The following is a 20,952-nucleotide window of genomic DNA, read 5'->3' on the forward strand; positions in this document are numbered from 1 at the left end:
AAATGCTGCAGCATAGCATCGAGCGAATCACATCTGGAAAGTGCAGATGTTTTGAAGCTATTGCAGCCTCGCCAACTCATATCGTTTCACTGACAACATCATTGTAATTGATTTTTCTCTCTCTTCGAGCCCAAGCACCTGGAAATTCTGCTAGAGGACTGCAGACACAAAGGTTCTGGATCGCAGAGATATCTTGAAAATCAAATGCAAAATTAAAACGGGAAAAAAAGAAATACCCCAACCCTGCCCCAGAGCCCTAGGAGCCGAAGTACTACACAACCTCTTCCCTTGGCAAAGGAAGGAGCACATGTGGTGGATGTCAGCCATGTCATTTAATACGGCCCTGGAAGGTGTTCATGTAGTGCGAAGAGGAGAGGGGTGTAAAGCCTACACAGAGCAGCACAGAAAATGAGACCTGAGAGCACCCTGGAAGGCTGTAACGCGGAAGAAACACCGAGGGCAGCCAGAATTGGTTGCACTTTCATTACACTTAAGCAAATCTTGCAACGTGGGGATCTAACCTGTGATCTTTGAACATCAGAGCTTAGCACCACACCCAAGGACGCGGGGCCACTGGAGCCTACCTGACCCCTGGGTCTCCCTGGTTTGGCCACCGTGGTTACTGTGATGATACCGATGGCCCCAACCCAGGCCACCGCCACCGGGACAGCCCAACACACGTGGCACCTTCCACCACGACCCTGAAACTCAGCTGGAACTCATCCCTCTGGCACGGCCACACGCTCTCTCCCCTCCCTGCCACCATATCCTTTTGCCATATGAGCCAATATACGCTTCTCTGAAACAAAACAGTGCTCTTGGATGGCCAAACTCACTCAAGCTCTTCCTGGCCCCAAAACCAAGAGCCCCAGTCAACAGTGAAAATTAATACGGACCTTCCTGCTGTGTTTTTATAGCCATGGCAGCGCCCTGCATCCTGGGGGCCTCCCACGCAAATCTGATTTCACAGCTGGGCGTAAAATCTCGCTCTCAGGTTTAATAAGCAAAACCACTATCAGTAGCGAAGGTGAGGTGACAGGCATCGCGGCCTGGGACATCTTAACCAGCTGCCTCCGAGACACTCTGAACCCTCCTCCGTGGAAAACCATCACGTTTCAAGTCGGACAACCAAACGCAGAGGCACCAAAAATCAAAGGCTGACAGTGTCCCAAATAACCACTTTTTATTTTCAATTTAAAAAACCCAACAACCCGCAAACCCAAGGCTGTGGGATCCCTCCAAAGTTTCTCTCCGCGTGCCAGCAGGATGACTGATGGTAAATCACACCAGCTCCAGGGCTCCGTCGCAGACTGCTGCCAGGCGGCTCCGCCTGTTGGAGTCACTGACGGTCCCCCTTCCAATTAATCAAGTTCCCATACTGATTAACAGCATGATTCATGTCTCTCGTTAGGCGCATTCTGTAACAAACAAGGCTGTATTTCAAGGCTGCTGGCTTAATGGTTAAAATAAATACCTTCCAAATTTCTATTTTCAAGTAGCTGAACCTTTTCCACCTTTACAACTAATTCAGACTTCCTTCAAATTATTTTTCTAAGTAATATAACAATTTGTTTTTCATTAGAGCTTGTCAAAGCCGGACTTTGGTTTATTTTGAGAGAAACCAGCACTCTCCAGAAACTGTTTAGTACAATTTGAATGACGCCCAAAGGGGTTATTGCAGCCACAATCAAAATAGAGTTTACAGCACTGGCTAGGGGTGACACTTTATTTAATGATTTAAAAAAAAGAAAAGAGAAGAGAAAAAACCCCCAGCCCCCTGAATCAGAAGCTAATTAAATGCACTCCTATGGCTAACAGTAAGTGTTTCTAAGTCACTCCGACTACTGCAGAATGCAAGAACTTAACTTGTTGCTAACTAATACCAGACACCATTATACGAGCAGCGTTATTTACTGATTTGGGGTGGTATGTGCTGGTATTCTCGTGTCTGGCACAGCAGCCTCGCCTCGCAACAGATACTATCAAGCTGGATGTGAAATCAAATATAGGAGTGGTTAAATAGTTTGGGTTCTGCCTGCTTAAGTTAGATTTTTTTGGGTGGGGGGGTATAGCTTGCTATTTAATTTAAGGTGGCTTAAATGTAACAGAAAATCTACCCTGCAACTCCTTTGATTTCACATTCCTTTTGTTTTGCTGTCGAGAAAAGCCGAGCTGGAGCCACGCCAGGGCTGAGCGCGGGAGGCTGGAGGACGAGCGAGGGGCAGGAGGACCACGGCCGCCCCTCGCCTGTGGGAGCCGGGATGGGTGCACGGGGCTGGCCCGGGCGACCCAGAGGCTGCAGCGCTGATGATTAATCTCCATAATCCCAGTCCAGTGCTTCAAGGTTCCCAAACAACCTTTTAAAACGCTCTCCCTGCATCCTCCGTCTCAGACCCGAGTCCAAAGCAGATTTTTAAACAATTGAGCAGCAAAACTATTTTCCATCAGCCCATTCCTCCCCTAGCAGCAAACTCATGTTCTGCTGTTAATTTTCCTGGGACGCTCTCCGTTTGTTGTTTTTTTCTAAACCACAACAAAATCAACAAAATTTGGACTTTTGTGAAGGCTGAATTTCCTCTTTGTTTTCGCAGGGGAAAGGCTGTGCTGCTGCCCAGCCCGAGCAGCGAACACCCACTCGCTCGCAGCCTCCCAGGGATGCTGCAGCCAGAGATGCTGGTCCAGGGAGACCCCGCACCCCAACAGCCGTCCCCGCAGGGGATCTGTGAGTGAAATCAGAGCCTGGCCTGGGGATATCACCTGGAGGAATATCTCCCGAGGTCTCTTTTATGGTCTCAACTCCAAGCTACTCACACGGCTGATCTCTATGGGAGAAGTGCGGAACTGATGCCCGAATTTCCTGGCTGGAGCCTGGGGTGGCTCCTACAGCAAAACAGGCAGCGGCTTTATTCTCATGCACAACATGTTCATAAAGTAACGACACTATTCTGCATCAATAAAGAAAAACAACTACTGGAGGAGTGCAAATGTCCTATAGGTGCATAATTAAAGCACAAACAAAGGGCCTGATTCTTCTGCCACAAGCCTGGGACTTGTGTAACCCTGATAAACCTCCTGGAGACACACATCTGATTTACACCAGCCTAAGAAAAAGAACAAAACCGAGCTCGTATCTGACAAGTGAAAACAAACACTGGATTCAGACACTTTCTGCAGGGAAGGGGGGAGCTGTTTAATTTTTGTTCCTTCTTTCTGGGCTGCTGCTGTGACCTCTGCTACCTCCTAAGTCAGCAACACAATATGTTGCAGCTGTGGCACTGCAACAGCATGATTTAATTTGCGCGTGTGTGGCTGGAAGGGCAGTTCATCCCTCCAACATCTTGCGGCATGGCAGAGGCAGCAGCGATGGAAGCGGGGGGCTTGGTTCTCCCCTCCCAAAAGAGAGGGGGAAAACCCCCGCTTCGCCTCCCATGCACAGCTTTGGAACGGAGATGGGAAAAGGACTAGCTGGAGGAAAATGTCCATTTCCATCAAAATTTTTAGGAGGTTGGGGTTTGTCCAAGCCAAGGCAAAAAAGAACAGAAAATATTTATTTATTCAACAACTGTTTTCTGCTTAAAAAACAAAAAGAAGAGGAAAATGACATTGCTTCCCTCTCTCCTGCATGTTCCCGGCTCCCACGAGCACAGGGGCTGCGTGTCCCCGGTGCGGTGCCTGGCTGGGCAAGGGTCGTGCTCAGAGCTTTTCCGAGGGAAAAGAGCTGGAAGTTTCTGCTGCAGGAGGTTTCTGCTGCAGCCCCCCCAGCCCGGGTGCTCCCTCTCAGCAGGTCCTCCCCCCTGGCCCTCCACCAGCTCGTAAAGCTGCCGCGTTCCCGCGCAGCTCCTTGGCCGGACCCCGAGAGCTGTCCCAGGAGTTTTCTTTGTGAGTTTGAGGGGGTTTTGGCTGTGGAAGTTTTATCTTTGCCTTCCGCAAGGCTGGAATTCAGCTTCGCTCTTGGCATTGTCATCCCCCCGCTTTATATACGGCTCCTGCTGAAAAACATCCTGGGATAGCCTGAATTTCAGCCCACTGCCAAGCCTCCACGGGAGGAGGACCAGTGGCAGGGAAGAACTGGCAACACTAAAGCTTCGCCACCCCGGCTCCTTCGGGGAACTTCTGTCCTGACGTGTGACGCTGGGGGTTGAGCTCATCCCGGCACAAATGGCCCCGCTCCAGAGGATGTTCCATGCGGGAGGACGTGCCAGGAGCTTTCAGGGGCCACGGAGAGGAGTCAGGCTCCCCAAATTCATTCAAATCTAAGGGGTTTTGAAGGTCTAAAACTCTCCCCACATCCTAAAAACCCCAAACTGTGCCTATAGGACTGTGACCCAGAACAGCAGCATGGAAGCAAATGAACGACCCTGTCTTTCCAACAGTGCTAGCCTTATATTTTCCATTTACTATTTATTTATTTCTGGATTTTACCTTTGTGATACTGAAGATCCTTCCCATCTGGCACAGCCAAAACCATCCCCTGGCTCTAAGAAAACTCAGCCCCCCCTGCCCGGGTGCTGCAGGCTCCTTGCCGTGCTCTCTAACCCAGCACTACCTGCCAGCTCATAGGGGCAAGGTGGCTTTTTCCTGCCTTTTTGGCTTTCTTCTCGCTTCCCCTCATCAACTCGTTTGCCAAGCAATGTAATTTTACTGCCTGGCTTAAGGAGCCAAGAAATACGTTTGCTGGTGTAAGCTGTGCATTAGATGTCGTGAAAAACATGCAGCTTCAGGGTTTTAGGAGCCAGCTCCAGAGCACAGCGAAACACCCGCAGAGCAGCGAGGCCGTGGGTTTGCACCCTCTCCAGTTTCACTCGCGGCCACGGGTACTCGGCTCTCCCTGGCCGTGGGTGGTTGAACGCAGGGGTGGACACAGGGGCCGAGGTATGAGCAGGGGACGGAGGCGTCAGCGGGGACAGAGGGGACACGGCACAACGCTCTCGTAGGTGATGTGGTGGGAAGGGGTCCTGTGCCACTGACCTGCGGGCAGGGGAAGGGATTTGCCTTCCCCACGCAGCACTTCCATCCTCCCTCCCCCTTAAAACCACAAGCTCCTCAGGCCATGGGCAGGCTCCGACTTGATGCTTCTACAGAACCAAGAATAACAGGGTCCAGACCTCACCTGTGGTCTCCAAGACCCATTCTTCCCCCTCAAGATACTAACAGCCACATTCTGGGCTTGATTTCTCCTGAACTTAGGGGTGCTTCAGATCTACTTCTATATTTTTGAGGCTCAGACCTCAATGCTCCTACAAAATCAGCCAACTGGTACTATCAGAATCAAAACGAAAGAATCATTCACCAAAGTGATTTGTAAAACACTGGTCACTGCGACCACCTGCAGCTGGATTTCCATCCCTGTAAGTGAACATCACGTTCAGCAGCCACCATCAAGGGACATTCAATGAAAACCACTCCATCCTTATGAATTAGAGGTGTCCAAAACCCCAACCTCAGCACTGGAAGTTTAAACTTAAAGAGGGGGTGCACATATCCCTGCTCCAGACATGAGCATCTTGGCGAACACGGTCCTGCCTCAACACAGCAGCTACAAAATGTCCCTGTACTCCCCAGGAAGGATGACAGTAAGTGGTAGCAAAAAGCTTTCGATATTTAGCGAACTCTCAAAAACTCTAAGGACCCTTGGTTACGTATGAGCAAAGGGCAAACTCCACCTCAGGCTTATTTGGAGGTTTCTGTGGCTCAGACTGGCCATTTCTCACCAGCCTGATTTTACAGGGCTGGAGTGCAGAGCTGAGCAGGGAAGGAGCTGAGTTACAAGTCTCTCCTCCAGCTTTATTCCTGGCAGAGACAATTTGCAGCAGTGTTGCTCGGCACGTCAAGTCTGGCACCTGCTTACAATAAATCCCTAACGATGTTGAAAAGTTAAACGTCCATTTAGTTTAATTTCTGGTTTAGATTTGGATTTCTACGTACCATAAATGCTAGAAAGAATGTGTTTTTGAAACAATGCTGCATATTTACCTTGGAGATCCTCTATAATTGGCTGCCCTTCACCTAAGATTTCTTTCTAAATGCAAAAGGATGCTCTCAGCATGGAGTCTAACAGGGAGGCTTTGCCACTATCACCCGTTAACGCTTTCACGAAGGAACAGGCTCCCTTGCAGGTGGGATGGGTTGATGCACTACTTTGGGTCTCAGAAACCTGGGGGGTTTGAATGAGAATGGTCAGTGTGAGGTTAATGGTTGGACTAGATGATCTTCAAGGTCTTTCCCAACCGAGATGATTCTGTGAATCCCAGCAGACACTAAAGGAAGAAAAATGCCTCAGGGGTGATGTCAAACCGTGCAGAGTTTGGGAGTCTTTGCTTTTGGGACGTGTGTGATGGCACAAAGCAAGATGGGCACAGTCAAGCTGTCTGGCCCTGCTGAGCATGAACCCCTGTGGCGGCTGTGTCATGAGGCTCCTCACCCTTGGATGTGCCACATACCAGAGCTTCCCCTCCACGGCCACCTCTTCAGCGCAAACAGCTGCCTCGGGATCGGAGAATCAAGTGAGAGGGTCAGCGCTGCCCATCCAAACCTCTCTCTTGGGAGCAGGGAGGACACGCATCCGCTCACTGTCCCTGGCGTGCATGGGACAGGCAGCGTGGTGGGACCCTGGTGCCACACCGTGGGGACAGTCCCCAGCCCTGAGCCTCTGGCCGGGACCGCAAGCAGCTGCACTGGCGGCTGGGGAGCTCTTGCGCAGCCTGCCCGGGGGACAAGCGGCTGATGGGGCCTGGCTGTAAAATCTTGGATGACATTTTCTCTCTGCTCACCTTTGATCCTGGTAAACGTGCTCTGGGCGCTGCAATCTGATTGAGAATCTCTCTCTCTCTGTGTGCAGATGTCCTGCAAAAACTACACCCACAGCTGTAAATCACAAAGCCCTCCCCAATCTGGTGGTTAGTGACAATGAATAATGATTTTTCTAATGGGAACTGGCCAGCATTCAACCTGCTCCTCGATTATTTTTTTTTGAGCAAAGACTATTTCTATTGAGAGACTTGCAATAAGTAAGACTCTTCGATTTATTTTAGATCAAAAACCAGCCAAAGGGGGAGATTTCTGGAAGCTCAAGCCCTGGGGACTCATGTTAGAGCAGGCAGACCCCAAACTGAGATCACGGCAACGTCAACGCACACAAAACACCAAAAATCATGGGGTGTCCCAGCCCCTCGGGCTCCCCGTTCGGGTCTTGTGAGGACACGGGTGGGTGGGTGAGCACGGGGAGGGGACGGTGCAGAGACGTGCCCGCGCAGAGTGTGTTTCAGTCGTCGTGACCCAAATCTCCCGCGTGGTAGGTGGCCCAGGATGGTCCAGCACACCAGGACCAGCAGGGTCTGCCTACGGCACGGCCGGCACCACCCTGGGGGGATCCAGTGGGGACAGACATCCACCCTCCTGGCGCGCTCTCCGCTCCGCCGAGCCGGCGGGCTGCCAGGCCCCTCCTCTCTGACATTTCCAAACTCGCTAAGCCTTTTTCCTTACAAACGTGAACTAGGCAAGAAGAATAAGTTCACACTTGGAAAAAAAAAAAAAAAAAAAGGCTTTTTTCTTTAAAGCACAACTTTTTTTGGGTTCCTGACAAAGCAATATTCTCCAGGCCAGTTGGAATCTGGAAAAATACACTTACTCAACCTAGCCACCATGACTCCAATAACAATTATAAAATGTCCAATAAAACTTGCATGTAATGTCAATTCAAATCTTGAAAAGCAGAATTAAGTGGTATATCAACATTAAACTTTATTGCTTCCTTTGCAGAGCAGAAGTATTGTCAATAAAAGTCATTCTGAATGAAGAAAAGAGCAGTAAATATTAAATAAACAGGTTTTTGTTGAAATGCTATAAATGCACCAGAGCTGCATTTTACACTGGGACCCTTTTTTCCTTTGCAGACTCCCCTCATGATAGAAATAAGTCAGTAATTGCAAACTATCAATAAAGCGCCAATTAAAGGGTGGTTAGATGCATGCATTTACAATATGTCATTATGAGCCTTTATTGTATGTAGTTGGCTTTTTCAGATCCCAGTGGCTCCGTCTGAAGTCCCCCAGCACACAAACAGTCGTGCTGCTCGTTAGGGGCCCTTGGAGGAGGCATGAGGGTGCTGGAGCCCAGCACCAGCCCGAGAACCCTGGCCGGGGGCTTGGGGCTGAATTTCCACTGTGCCCCAGACTGGTCAGGACCCAGAAACCCAGAGCTGAGAAGGGGATGAGAGAGGAGCGTTTGGTCAGGTTTTTTGCTCCTGGAAGTTTCTTCTGGCAGAGATGTGAAGACAAAGCATCATCATCTCAGTTCATCACGCTATTATTTTTCTACCAACACAGAAGCGAGCAGAGCACGACAGCTCTGCCCTGAGAACATGGCAGCAGTGCCAAAGCCTGGAATTTGGCCATGTGGTTTGTTTTCTGATAGAGCATGGTGTGTCCTGCTCCCTTCTGGGTCCGCTCACCTTAGAAGGAGCCATCACCATCCCCCCTACACTTCCTTACACGTAAAGTATTTCTACTCACAATTCCTGCCTGCTAATCCAATCTCCACCATGCCTCAACACCCGCCTGCTGCTGCAATGAGCAGATGACAGAGATGGGATGTTTTGCTTTGTCCATGAGACAAAAGAGCAGGTTTTTTAGGGTTGGGCTGAATATGATCCTCCCAGTGACACTGAAAACCTCAGGTGTGATGCCCGTCACAAACACAACTGGAGCAATGCCCCAAGACCTCTTTGGGTCAGAGCTGTTCTGCTCCGCTGTCAGGACCTCCAGCTGCCTCAGAAGATCCATCCTAACTAAACCAAACCCGACGTCAGTGCCGAGTGAGCAGAGGTACAAGCTCTACGTTCGGTGGTACCCAGACACAACGGGAGGCGTTTTGGATGCCAGAGAAGGAGCGGGCATCTCTGCGAGGACACAAATCCTGCAGCTTTTATGTCAGCTCTTTAAAATCTGATCAGCATTTTTGTGGTTTACCAGTAGAGTTTATAAGCTGTTCTCCAGTTTAATCATCACACGTATTTAGAGGAAGCAGTAGCAGCTACCAAGTATGAATTTCATGATGCTGAAACAATATTGAACAAACGCTGCAGTCAGCAAGGGCTGAAAGCTGCGCTTCTGCGGGTCAGAGTGGCTGGGGTCTAGTGGGCTCTTTGAATTATGCTGGGACAGAGACGAGAGAAATCAGATGTGGTCTAGGAAAGTATATATGCAGAAGCTTCTGTCCTCTGACTTTTGCACAGATTTATTTATTTCACCTACAAAAACACCCCAACAGATTCAACTGGAACATGAATGACATTAATTTTTGAAGAAATTATTTTCACTACGAGCCTCAGTGAATCTGATGGTTGTGAAAAACAGCTCAAACATCTTCAGAGATAAAAAACAGCCCTTGAATGTTAAATATATGTATAAAAAAAATCCCTTCAAAGGGCTTGAAAGATGTCTATAAAAATTAACTTTTGAAAAAAATGTGACTATTCATCCCAGCTGCCCACAGCCGCAGGATCAGACCCTCTGCACTAGTCCTGGGCTGACATTTCTCTACCATCCATATGAACGGAAACCAAACCAGCGACAAGGGAAACAAACCTCTAGCATCACACTAAGAGCAGCCACGCCAGCGCAAACCACCCGAGAGCCAACAGTTAATAGCTGTGAATCATCCTGATTCACTTGAGCCTGAACTCTCGACCTGCCGCTTGAGTCAGTTCCTCTGGATGCGGCTCCCGCTCCGAGAAGCTGGGCCTCAGCGACCCGCACCGCTGCCGCTCCTGGCACAGCTGCCCACGTCCTCGTGGCAGGTTACAGAGCCGGTGTGAGGAACGTGTGTCTGCATCTCGGCCACCCAGGTCCCAGCCCACCCCATGGCCCCCGGCCGCAGGCAGCGGGAGAGGTTTTACCCCCTTCAAACACCCCCTGCTCCATCCTGGGTGAAGACAAGACCCTTAGGCAGTAAACCCGGGAGCATCTCACCTGGAAGAGGATCTGCAAGAAGCCGTGTAGGATGCACATCCGCCGTCCCAGGAAGAGAAAGAAGGGCACCACCAGCTCGATGAAGTGATTGACCAGGGTCTCGAACTGGTGAAACCACCACGGCGAGCGATGCATGAAGTAGGCGATGGGGTTGGGCACTGGCTGTGTCTGAAAGATGGAAGAAAAAAAGAATCAATCCCTCTCCAAGTCTCATCATCAGGGTCTCTTGGCCTTTTCCCTTATTTCTTTCCCCAAGTTTGCTCACAGGAGAACCATCCTTTGCCTCTGGGCACTCATTTCTTTTTAGAGAAAATTATTTTATTCAGTTGTTTTCATGCAAACCCAAGGAATTTTTAAAGCAACACATCTTTTAAAAAACAAGAGTCCTAATTTTCTCTTTTTTCATCATAACCAAACTCCATTCATCTTAAATTAAACCCACCATTATTTAATACTGAAATGTTACACAGAGCTCGATGCCGACGGATGTTAAATCGCTCTGCACAAGTGCTGAAGATCATCAGAGCAACTAAGCAGATACAGAAACTGAGAAAAAGATTTCCTCAGGGTCACACAGTAGGTCAAACAGAGCCAGGAATGGAAACCAGATTTCAAAACCTAGGAGATACTCTTTCAAAATGTTTAAATTTGAAATAAATGTGGTGGTAGAGTTGCTTTCCAAAATCGTAATTTGGGAGAGGAAAGTGTAATTCCTCTAAACATGCTATATTGGTTTAAGGTATTTACATACTGGCCTTGTGACAATATTATTCTTCTATCAGCCTGCAATTTTTTGACACTGGGAGATCTTCCATCCCCTACAATAAAGCTGCAAATTTTACAAAGGAAACAAAACCAAATCCTGATATGTTAATAACTGCCACCCTAAGAAATGATGCAATTTTAGCAAAAAGAAAGAACGATTTATCTTAGCTTATCTGACAAGCTCAAATTCATTAGTATTGTTTTAGAATGGTGACAAAAAAAGAAGAGAGGATGAAGATGCAAATTTTAATTGAAGGAGACACAACACATCTTTAAATTATTTGTAGTTAAATCTAAAATACAAACAAAACAGGGAAAATACTGTACTATGCATGGCAACTGAGCGTGCTTCCACTGCCAAATCCCACAACTATTGTAATTCCTTATTAGCAAAGCTGGGATTAATAAAGTTGTTGCTTTATATGGATTTGAGGCTGCTGTAACCCCTCAGGACAGGAGACCGCATCCTTCCTTCCTCGGACACCGGCGCCGGATGGAGCGGTGTCGGGGTCAAGGAGCTCTGCCAAGTCCGCTCCGGCAAGGGGGTGGGAGGTCAGGGCTCCCCGCTCCCGGGGCAGCAGCAGCCCCGGGTGCCACCAAGCGTCCTTCCCCTCCGCACAGGACCTGGTTTGAGTTAATCTCCTTGTTGGACTGCTCTTGAGCATTCCCAGAACGTCAGGGAGGCTCACAAAGAGATCCTCTTACCTTGATCCCAAATTGCTCAGAAATGCCTTTAGCCTTCCAAGAAGGCAGGTTGCTTTCTTGGATTCTTCTATTATTTTTTTTTAAAGTGCTTTAACCAAAACTGACCTAGATGATGTATCAGTCCTACCAGGTGTAGCGTTTAGCCCGAGATGACCCAGTTTCCAGCACGTAACCGCCCGATCCCAGCAGGCCGGAGCCGTAGGAAGGCAGCATGTTTATCCCCCTCTTGTGATGCAGCCGCTGCCCGTGGCCCCACCAGCAGCGTGTCGTGGAGCCGCTCCCCTCGATGCAGGCAGCACTTACGGCCAGGGACCATGGAGAACAGGCAATATTACACATGTAATTACACACTCACTTACATAGGTGATTAAATCTCATGATGTGATAGCACTAAGCAGTCAGACATTTGACTGTGGCTGTTTAATTTTAAAGCTAAGACCATCCTTAGCTACTGAACGTGCCATCGGGTTCCTCCACCCCTTCCCCTCCATCACAGGCTGATGCCCTCACCTATCAAGGCCAACCACAGCCAGCAAATCCTGCTTGTTGCTTTGGGCTGGGACTCAAGGTATCGTCCCCCCAACCTCCTGTGCTTAAGGGCAGAAAGATAAAATTCTTGCCTCTAGTCCCACTGCAGTGGGACAAGGAGCAGAAGAAAGCTCTTGGTTTGGGCTCATGGAGCAGACACGTACGGGCTGGCGGGGGAACAGCCTTGTTAGCTTGTTAGCAGCAGCCTGATTCTTATCCTGGGGTAGAAATGGGGAAAAAGGAGAAGTGAAGCACAGAAATCTGGTGGGTTAATAATTCACTCCCAGGTGCTACAGCATTGCCACCCCTCCCCTTATCAGCGCTGACACTACCACGGTGTCAGTGGGGGCAATGCCGCATGACAGGCAAGAAAACTCCCAACGACAAGACCGAAAGTCTAAACCAGCAGCAGACACACCACAAATAACACACGGTTCCTCGGCGCTTCTTTTGACAGAGGGAAAGAAATGCATTTTCTAAGAGCAGCGCTGGTGCTGGAGCCTCTGGGGATGCTATCAGTAAGGGACCCTCCCCACCGCTGCAGCCGCTTCGCCGGTGTGTAAACCTCGAGTCTGTAAAGCGAAACACAGCGATAGAGAAGCGATTCGCACGTATCAGAAATTTGTTAAAAGGCTGCTGGGGGAGGAGAGCGCTCTGTGTGTGTGTGTTCCTCCCAATGCCTTCCAGATGCTGCGAATGCGGGTGTAGCGCGGCACAGGTTTCCCGGGGAGAAAGCCGTGTTTACTCAGGAAGGGGTGTTGAGGCAAGAGCAAAGACCCAGAGCAACGTGTGAATCACCGTGGCCCCAAGCTCAGGCACCTGTGATGCTGGAAAGCTTTCTGGTTTCTGTTTGCTACCCGGGGGTGCTGGGAGCACCCGACACCCCATCCGGTGGGTCCCGCTGTGCAGCACCCAGCTGGGGCTGGGAGAGAGCCCCTGGGGCGCATTGCTGGGCTGAGAGAGGAAACTTGCCCACCACAGGCATGCCTAGTGCGTTCCCAGTGTAATCATATCCTACGGAAACATCGCGGCAGTGTCGGAGGCGGCGCTGTCAGAGCCCGGGAGGAGGGACAAGCATTCCAGGATCACTTCACCCAGCTCGTTTCGCTGGGGATTTTGAGCTTTGCTTCATGGCTGCTTTGCAAGGAGAAGCATCCTAGGAAGCAGCCAGGAGTTCCCCTACATCGAGAACTCTGAACTCCTGACACACACAGACACAGAAAAATGCAGCTCGAAGTCAGATGCCACTAAATGAACAAGCTGAAGGCAGACGTACGGTGAGAGGAACAGAGCGGAGCCCGTGTCTCCCACAAGCCCCGTTTCTGGATACCCCTGTGAAACATAAAATGTTTTTAAATAAAAAAATGATTAGTAAAAACCAGCTTCATGTGTCAGCACAAGGTGCAATATAATAAACCTTCTGCCTCCCTCACACCTCCAGCAGCCAGAGAAAAACTGCACTGCAAATGCGTTTTGAAATCGGATTGGGGAAAATTAATTCCATAATTCACGGGGCAGATTTGTAACGTGTGACTGCGGGGCGAGACTCGGCGGGGGCTGCTGAATGGATTCTGGGTCGCCAGCTAAGGCATGTTCTCTGGCTTGTATCTACCAGGTTTTATGAGGGCTGGTAACAGATTCTAAAAATATGTACAATAAACTGTTTTTTCTCCCTAAGGGGTCTATGGTTTAATTATGTTCTTAGTGAGAACCATTAAAGTGCTAAGTACCTGAAGACTCCTAATTTACTAAACTATACGCTACTAAAACCCAACAGAAGGCTATTATACACCAGAGTAAACGCTCTTCTCTGGGACTGTAAATGCACAGGGTCTCTCCTCTCAGCCTCCTTATTGGTATGGCATTACATAAACTCCGATGGAGTATGTAATCCCAGTGTTAGATACCCCAGCTCAGCCTAGGGAAATCTCCAGGCTCTCCTACACGTGTGTGTGTGAAAACAAGTCCCACATTGTCCTCGAACAACCCACCACTCAGACAGGGCTGGGGCTGTTATTACAGCGGGAGCGGCACAACTCCCATGCAAGTAACGGTGCGGCACGGGAGCGCGAAGCTGGAGGGTGGGGAAGCCCCTGTCCTCTCCAGATCACAAATGAGGAGGAGCCCAGAGATACATCAAGTAACTTTTATCCTGTGCAACAATGGGTTTTTACCTTCCTTCACTCCACAATAAACTGCGACACGGCGTCAGGAGTCTCTGTTGTATCTGCTCGCTCGTCTGAGCGCCTCAACAGCTCAAATTCACAAGGCATCTTTCAAAAAAACAGTAGCAAGTTATGAACGAATCAGGTTCAAAAAGGCGAACAAAAAAATCCATTCTTCCACCTGTTTGCACAAGATAAACTCAGATTATCTATTGATTCAGATAACCAGAAATATACTTGGCATTAATATTAAAACAACACTAAGGACAGCCTTTCAAAATACGTGATGCCCATCACAGAAATCTGGCTTGGTGAAAAACAAATCAAGCCATAAATACTCCTTACACTCTAGATACTATCATTTCTTTTCCCATCGAAAGGCACCTACTTAACCAAAATAATCAAATCTGAGCACACTTAATGTCAGAAAAATCTTGAAAAACAGAAGGAAATGGAACAGCAGCAAATATGAATAAATGATGAGTGGAAGCAACTATTCCGTCAAAAGAAATAGGATTAACTTGGTGCAACAAACACTTCAGTAACAGCTTGTGGGCACCAGAGGCTCCAACAGTCAAAAGAGAGGGAAGCCTCTGGCACAAACAGAAAGGTGTGAAGAAGAGCAGTACCCTGGAAAAGCAGGCTCAGAGCTATTACTGAGTGTTTTCCTGAGCGTTTGTAGAAGGTACAGATGAACTGTTAAGCACAGTACTCCAACTTCCCAAGGCACTGAGGCATGAACTCATCCTCTCAGCTTCAAAGAAAAGCTCTCAGTTCTCTTGTACTTCAGACCAAAAAATAAAAAGGATTCTCCATCGCAGAGCATAATTTGATCAACATGATCCAACAGGCTGTTTCTCTGCCAGTCTATTCTGTTTCAGATCTTGACCCTTCCTCCTTACGCATCTGCAGATCAAAGCTCCACTCTCCCAAGCCCCAGCAGAAACGGCTTCCCAGCCCCGTGCAGAAGAGCAAGAGGCAGCAAGCAGAAAGGAGATAAACTGGGTCACTCGCATCTGCTGGGAAGTGTGGGAAGATGCGTGTCTTGACTGAAGTCAGACCGTCTTGTGCTGTGCAGCAACTGACGACTCCTGCAAAACACCCTTCTTCATAACGGGGGGACATTACGGAGAGCTGCTTCCTTGCCGGCGAGGCTTTGTGGTGGGCGCTCTGCGTGTGCAGCCACCTTGATTGATGAACAACATAGCAATTTTGGACAAAGATACACATGTAGGCAAGGGTTTTGAAAGGAAATTGAGCAGCGAACTGCTCAGTCACTCACGTAAATCCCAGCGGTACCTTGTGCCGTGTGTATTTTATACATATTCACGCACACAAGGCTCCACGTGCATGCTCCTAATGTACTTGCATACACAGCCAGTTAAAAATAGGCCCTTCAAAACTTTCCAATTATTAATATGATTCCAATCAAAATAAAATCTTAAGAAAAAACTAAAAAGTTGTATCTGTCTTAAAATGCACAGAGATCTAATGTCCGGGTGGGTCACAAGGGGTTGGCTCTTCAATAACATAATATCAAAATAATTAAGTCTCGATAGGTCTATTAAAAAGAAAATTTACCTATACGTTCTCACTGGGCAGAGCTTCTCTTGTCCAGTCAATAGTAATATTCAGTTCATAGAAAAACATACTGGAATCTGCCTGCTTTAAGACAGCAACCCAAGCCAAGGAGATGTGTGTTTGACTCGGTGCCAGCACAACCATAAAATGTTGGCAATTTAGTAGAGACGTAGTGCCGCGCCACTCTCCCAAAGGACCTAAATAAACTTCAGATGTAGAACATATATTTTTACTTTTTATATATATAAATCTGCTGTTTCATTTTTAACTCCTTTCCCCAGCCGTCCCTCCGTCTAAGGTTTTTCAAAGCTGAAACAGGTCCCTACTTCTCCCAGCTGAGCGAAGCCTCAGCAATGAAAAGTTAAAAGCATGAAAAATCAGAGAAATGATTCACGTCTGGGCATTGGGTTTCTTGGGGAATGATGGCTGCACATGTGGCTACAAATGCCGGCGGGGAAAGGGTCTTGGGAGAAAATTCTGTTGTGCAATTTCATGCCTCGGCGTTATAAAATATCCCAAGGAACTTTTTTTTCCCTGTTCGGAAAGTTGTACTTGCAAAGTCACCAGTGAAGGTGAAACCTTCCTGCCACATCTATGACATTTAGCTACAAACCCAAGCTTTGCTCATGATGAGTCAGCCCCGATTTACACCAGCACGTGCAAGGATGTACTTTACCAGGGCTACACTGAAATGCTGGAGGTTTGAATTCCAACAAGTTGGGTGGGGGCAGAAGGCTCCATAGCTGCACTGTTTGCTTTTCCAGACTGCACCCTACCTCCTGGTCAGAGCTATCCTTCTCCAATAACAAAGACCACATTTCCACGGCCCACAGCATACCTGTTTATTGACACTATTCCTCCATAGCGTGCCTCCGAGCTGCTCGCTGTATATAGAGTTAATTGTGGATGCATTACAGATTCACCTATTTATTCTGTACATTCTTGGAGGGGTCCAGAGCTAAAATTACACAAAGAACCGCTGAACTGTTCAGGGTATTTATTTGTTCAAAATCCCTTTAAAATAATTAGCAGGGCCTGGAACAGACATCTTGGCTCTGGAGGGGCCAGAAGAAACTGGTGCAACCAACTGCGGGTGTTGCTGCCTTTGGGGAGAAGATTTGTTTATTGAGAGCCCCGGAGATGGCTCACGTTTGGTTGGGGGAGTGGACCAGGCTGGAAGGCACATCTGTAAGAAAGAGGAGCTAAGGGCAATAGATGCTTACCAAGAAGGACCCATCCCAAGGGCAACGGGGGAGCTGCAGCAATCCTTCTCCAGGTTTTGATATCCCGTTGCCATCAGATGGGGCTTTCCCAGTGTGTCTCATACTCTCAAGATTTTCCAACACAGAAATGCACTCCCTGGCCCGGTGCTCTCCAACAGAGCTCACCTTCCCTGGTGGATCGTGAGGCAGGTCGTTCACCAATATTTTAAATTGCCATTTAAGAGCATATTGCAAATGTGATCCTTTAATTGGTCACTATTATGGCTCTCTATTAGAGAAGACAAGTTTTTCCACACAAGGTAAGCCCTTGCGAAAGCACTGAAAATGTTTAAAAACAACCTAGCCCTGATATATTTATTATATATTTCTCTATATATAAATAATTTCATGAAAAGGAACGTACTGAGTGGAAACTCCATTTAAAATGTGATCCCAGATGGTGGCAAAGCTCTAAAATTGCAGGGCAACATGTAAAGAAAGATTAACGACCTCAAACAGGCACAAATTTATGAGGTGAAAGCCCCTGTAATCCCAGAGAAAAATGATACCAAACGTTAGACTAGACAGCTAGAAAATACCTCTGCTTAGTTCATGTGGCCTCTGCCATTTTACATTTTCTTTTAATACACATTACTTTTGGGTTCATTCAGTCTTTTCTCCTGCAGACTAGGGGTATCACTTTGGTACATGAGCACGACGATGGATTTGCCAGCTCCCACCGGGTACCCCCTTATAAGCAACTGGTAAATCAGATAACAGGCAACAGCTACACTGCCACATCCCGGGAATAAGCAGCCGAAAGGAGAGAAAACAGAGCCAGGACACCACATCAAGCATTTATCATCACTGCAAGACCCAAAAGCTCCAGCATCAAGTGGACTGAGATGACAGTGCTTAACATTTCCAGCACTAAAGCTCGTGCAGTTCCTTATTCTGCCTGAGTATGAAACATTTCAAAGGAAAGGATGTCAACGTTTCTACCCAAAGAGCATGGGTCACCCCAGCAACGAGCATCTTCCATGCTTTTAACTCTAACTAGGACCAGATGGGACCTCTGGGTTCCACAGCCCATCTCCCTGAGAGCTCTGGCACCTCGAAGATCCCCTGGCTAATCCTGTCCTGTTCATCCCTCTGATGATTCCCCTCTGCGACCTCTGCAAGGTCACTTGCATGGTCTTCTCTGGACCATTTTACCATAATATTTTTCTGCGGGAATTTTCAATAAACTGGGATTTTCTGACCTTTTCAGCAGAGTTCCTGGCACGCTCTAGTCGATAACACAGCCATGGAATGATATCAAATTAGTGTGTTTTTAAACCACTGCAAACAAAAGGATATTCAACACCACACAGCAAGAATAGCAGAGAGCCAGCGCTGCTGTCGTGCAGGGCTGCTTTGCTGAGCTCACTGTTGCAAACCAGGGTTATTCTCTGGTTTGCTGTAGCCCTTGGACGTAGCAGATGAGCAGGGAGCTTTGGACACAGCACCAGGATGCTGCCTGTGACGGGAAATGGACAACCACAACCTGTGGGGACAACACCGACAAGGACACAGGAGCCAAAAGCTACCCCAGGACTCCCGTCCACTGCTCTGCAAATCAAAGTTTTCCATCAGAATTTTCAGAGCCCTGGGCTGTGATGGTGTTCTGCTGCCAACAGGTAGAGCCACAACTACCAAAGGGTCAGAAAAGTGTTTAAAATCCAATTTAAGTACTAAAAATACAGATCACAGGCTGCCCTAAGCAGCTGAAGCTGAACCTACAGCGTAGAAGATGGTCAGGAGAGGAGAAGGAGGAAACACTATCTGCCATGTTAAAAAAGAAGACAAGCTTGTGTTCAGTTAGGAAGAAGTCCATAACCCGAGAGCAGAGCCTGTTCTCCCTGTTGAGGATCTACAGGTAAATTGTCTTCTGGGTCTCCTGGTACAACTCCACTATGTCCAGTTGAGAACAAGTGCAGGAAGGGGAGATACCCTGCTGAGAAGTGGATCTCTGCCACCTCTGTGAGCACCCGGGATGGCTGCAGGGACGGTGGCAGCTGCCAGGTTATTTTCAGCCTTTCTGCTCTCCTCTAAAAGGTGCCAGTGCTCCCCCCTTCCTGGCGTGGGAGGCTGCGAGGTTTCCTGCAGCAGGGAAAGCCCCGGATACAGATACACGGGGCAATGGAGCTGGCAGGGTCACAGCAGCCTCGTGGATCTGCCCCAAACTGCAAGTTATTTCTAAACCAGCCAGTGCCCATTTTCCACCTCCACCAAAGACCCTTGCGATGCAGCGTGGTCCCTTCTCTCTTTTTAGGGATGTGCTTTGAAGGGCAAATCCACTGTTTTAGAGAGAGGGTGGAAGAACATCTTTCCAAACATCTTTCCAACCGCTACGCCCGCTCAGGCGGGCCCAGGGCTTTAACCTACCATTCACAACTCTAAAAATGTACCGTGGCTGCTCTCCCAAAGGCCCTCATTACTTCACTTTTTTTCCTTTTTAAAAGTTCAGTGCTAAAACCAGGATCGTATCTCCTTCAGAGGACTTTTTTTTTTTTTGGTGTGCGCTCATAAATACGATGTTCAGCACCAGGCCAAGGAACACATGGGCAAAACCCACGGGCGGTGAACGCCAGCAAAGCCCCCGGCTCGTGCCTGTGTTTGGATTAGGTAGTTTTGTGGCCTGGACATTTACAGTTGGGTTAGTTTTTTGGTTTGGGTTTTTTTTTTTTTTCACAACTTGAGACAAACAGTAGGATCTTTCATAAAACGTGTTCACAAAGGGTAAATTGTACCATTAGGAACCAACTACCTGGACGGTCATTTGAATTCTCCGAACTGGAACGCCACCGCGCTCCACGGCCAAATCCAGCGCCGGGGGCAGGATGGGGAGCTTGGCATCACGGGCTGCCTCGTTTAACTCTCCAACTGCCCGAGAGACAGAGTATGCTCATCTGCATCAAATGTGGGTATTTCAACCAGCCAGCTGGTTTGAGCAGCGTCGCTATCAATGAAACATCCAAGGGGTGGAAGGGGTTGAGGGTATGGTGTGAAAGGCATCCTGGTGCTGGTTAGCTCTGCAAGTCACCTCGGTTTTACTGAGAAGACTTTGAGCCAAGTCAGAAAAAGAATGTAAACTGAAACTTTCATATTAAAATGAAACAAAAGAGTGGTCCCAACACTGACCAGGTGTTTCTGCAAGGCTGGAAAGGGTGAAACAAGTTGAAGATGGTCAGATCCCATCCATCCTCCTAGATGTTTGTACAAAGACATAAACAGCCTCCCAAAATCCTTCCAAAATAACAAAACCCCTGGAACTGACTCTTCACTCCATCCGAGAGGTGCAAAAAAGAATGGCTAGCATTAGGAACACACGTTTTGCCTACGAGTCCCAGCACACAGCCTTTGAGTAGCCCTCGGCAAGGCTTCTGGAGTGGGTAGCATCAGTGAAGTCTGCTCCTCTGTGCTCTACTCATTGTGACACCAGATTAACACATTCTTACCTCTTTAATTAATAGTCATTAAGGGCAAAATGAAAATAAAGGTCTTTGGGATTTGAGAAAGTACAGGGTATGGAGCTACTCTACCCTTCTGTACTGAGTAGTATTCTCAAGTACTTCCTGGAGCAGACAGAAGATGTCTCTGCTCCTGTGGACCTCTCACCTCTTTGCTTTAAACACTGAAATAGAGATTTCTAACACATTCTCACCTTGTTTCATGTGTTCTTCCAGCCCATTTTTCAGCACTAACGCCTGACAACTCTGCCAAATACATTTTCCAATTTATTGACAGGTCTTGCATGTTTATATTTTTTTTTAACCCAAAATGGTTATGCCAATTCAATCCAAGTTGAATATGTATATAAAATAACGTGGTATATCTTATTCCTGTTCTCCTCTAGAAACCACATTGATATGAACACCAGGATAACTCTGCCCATTCTAGACTGCGGCATTTTACAAATTTAACCATTTCTCTATAGCTGAAGTAATACAACTCCTGGGTACAGTGTAAGCAGGCAAAAAGATTTCTCTGCAATAC

At 48.0% G+C, this 20,952-nt stretch overlaps 1 protein-coding gene across 3 annotated transcripts in view; it reads right to left on the bottom strand.

The window, feature by feature from the left end:
• Positions 1-20,952, bottom strand: part of LMF1 (lipase maturation factor 1) — a 203,101-nt gene that overhangs the window by 52,621 nt on the left and 129,528 nt on the right. For all 3 annotated transcript variants that reach the window (XM_074886014.1, XM_074886015.1, XM_074886016.1), the window contains one exon: positions 9,969-10,136. In XM_074886014.1, coding sequence (XP_074742115.1) covers positions 9,969-10,136 — 168 coding nt within the window. The remainder of the gene's footprint in view (positions 1-9,968; positions 10,137-20,952) is intronic.

The sequence above is a fragment of the Strix uralensis genome, chromosome 16, assembly GCF_047716275.1.
Source record: "Strix uralensis isolate ZFMK-TIS-50842 chromosome 16, bStrUra1, whole genome shotgun sequence".
Classification (NCBI taxonomy): domain Eukaryota; kingdom Metazoa; phylum Chordata; class Aves; order Strigiformes; family Strigidae; genus Strix; species Strix uralensis.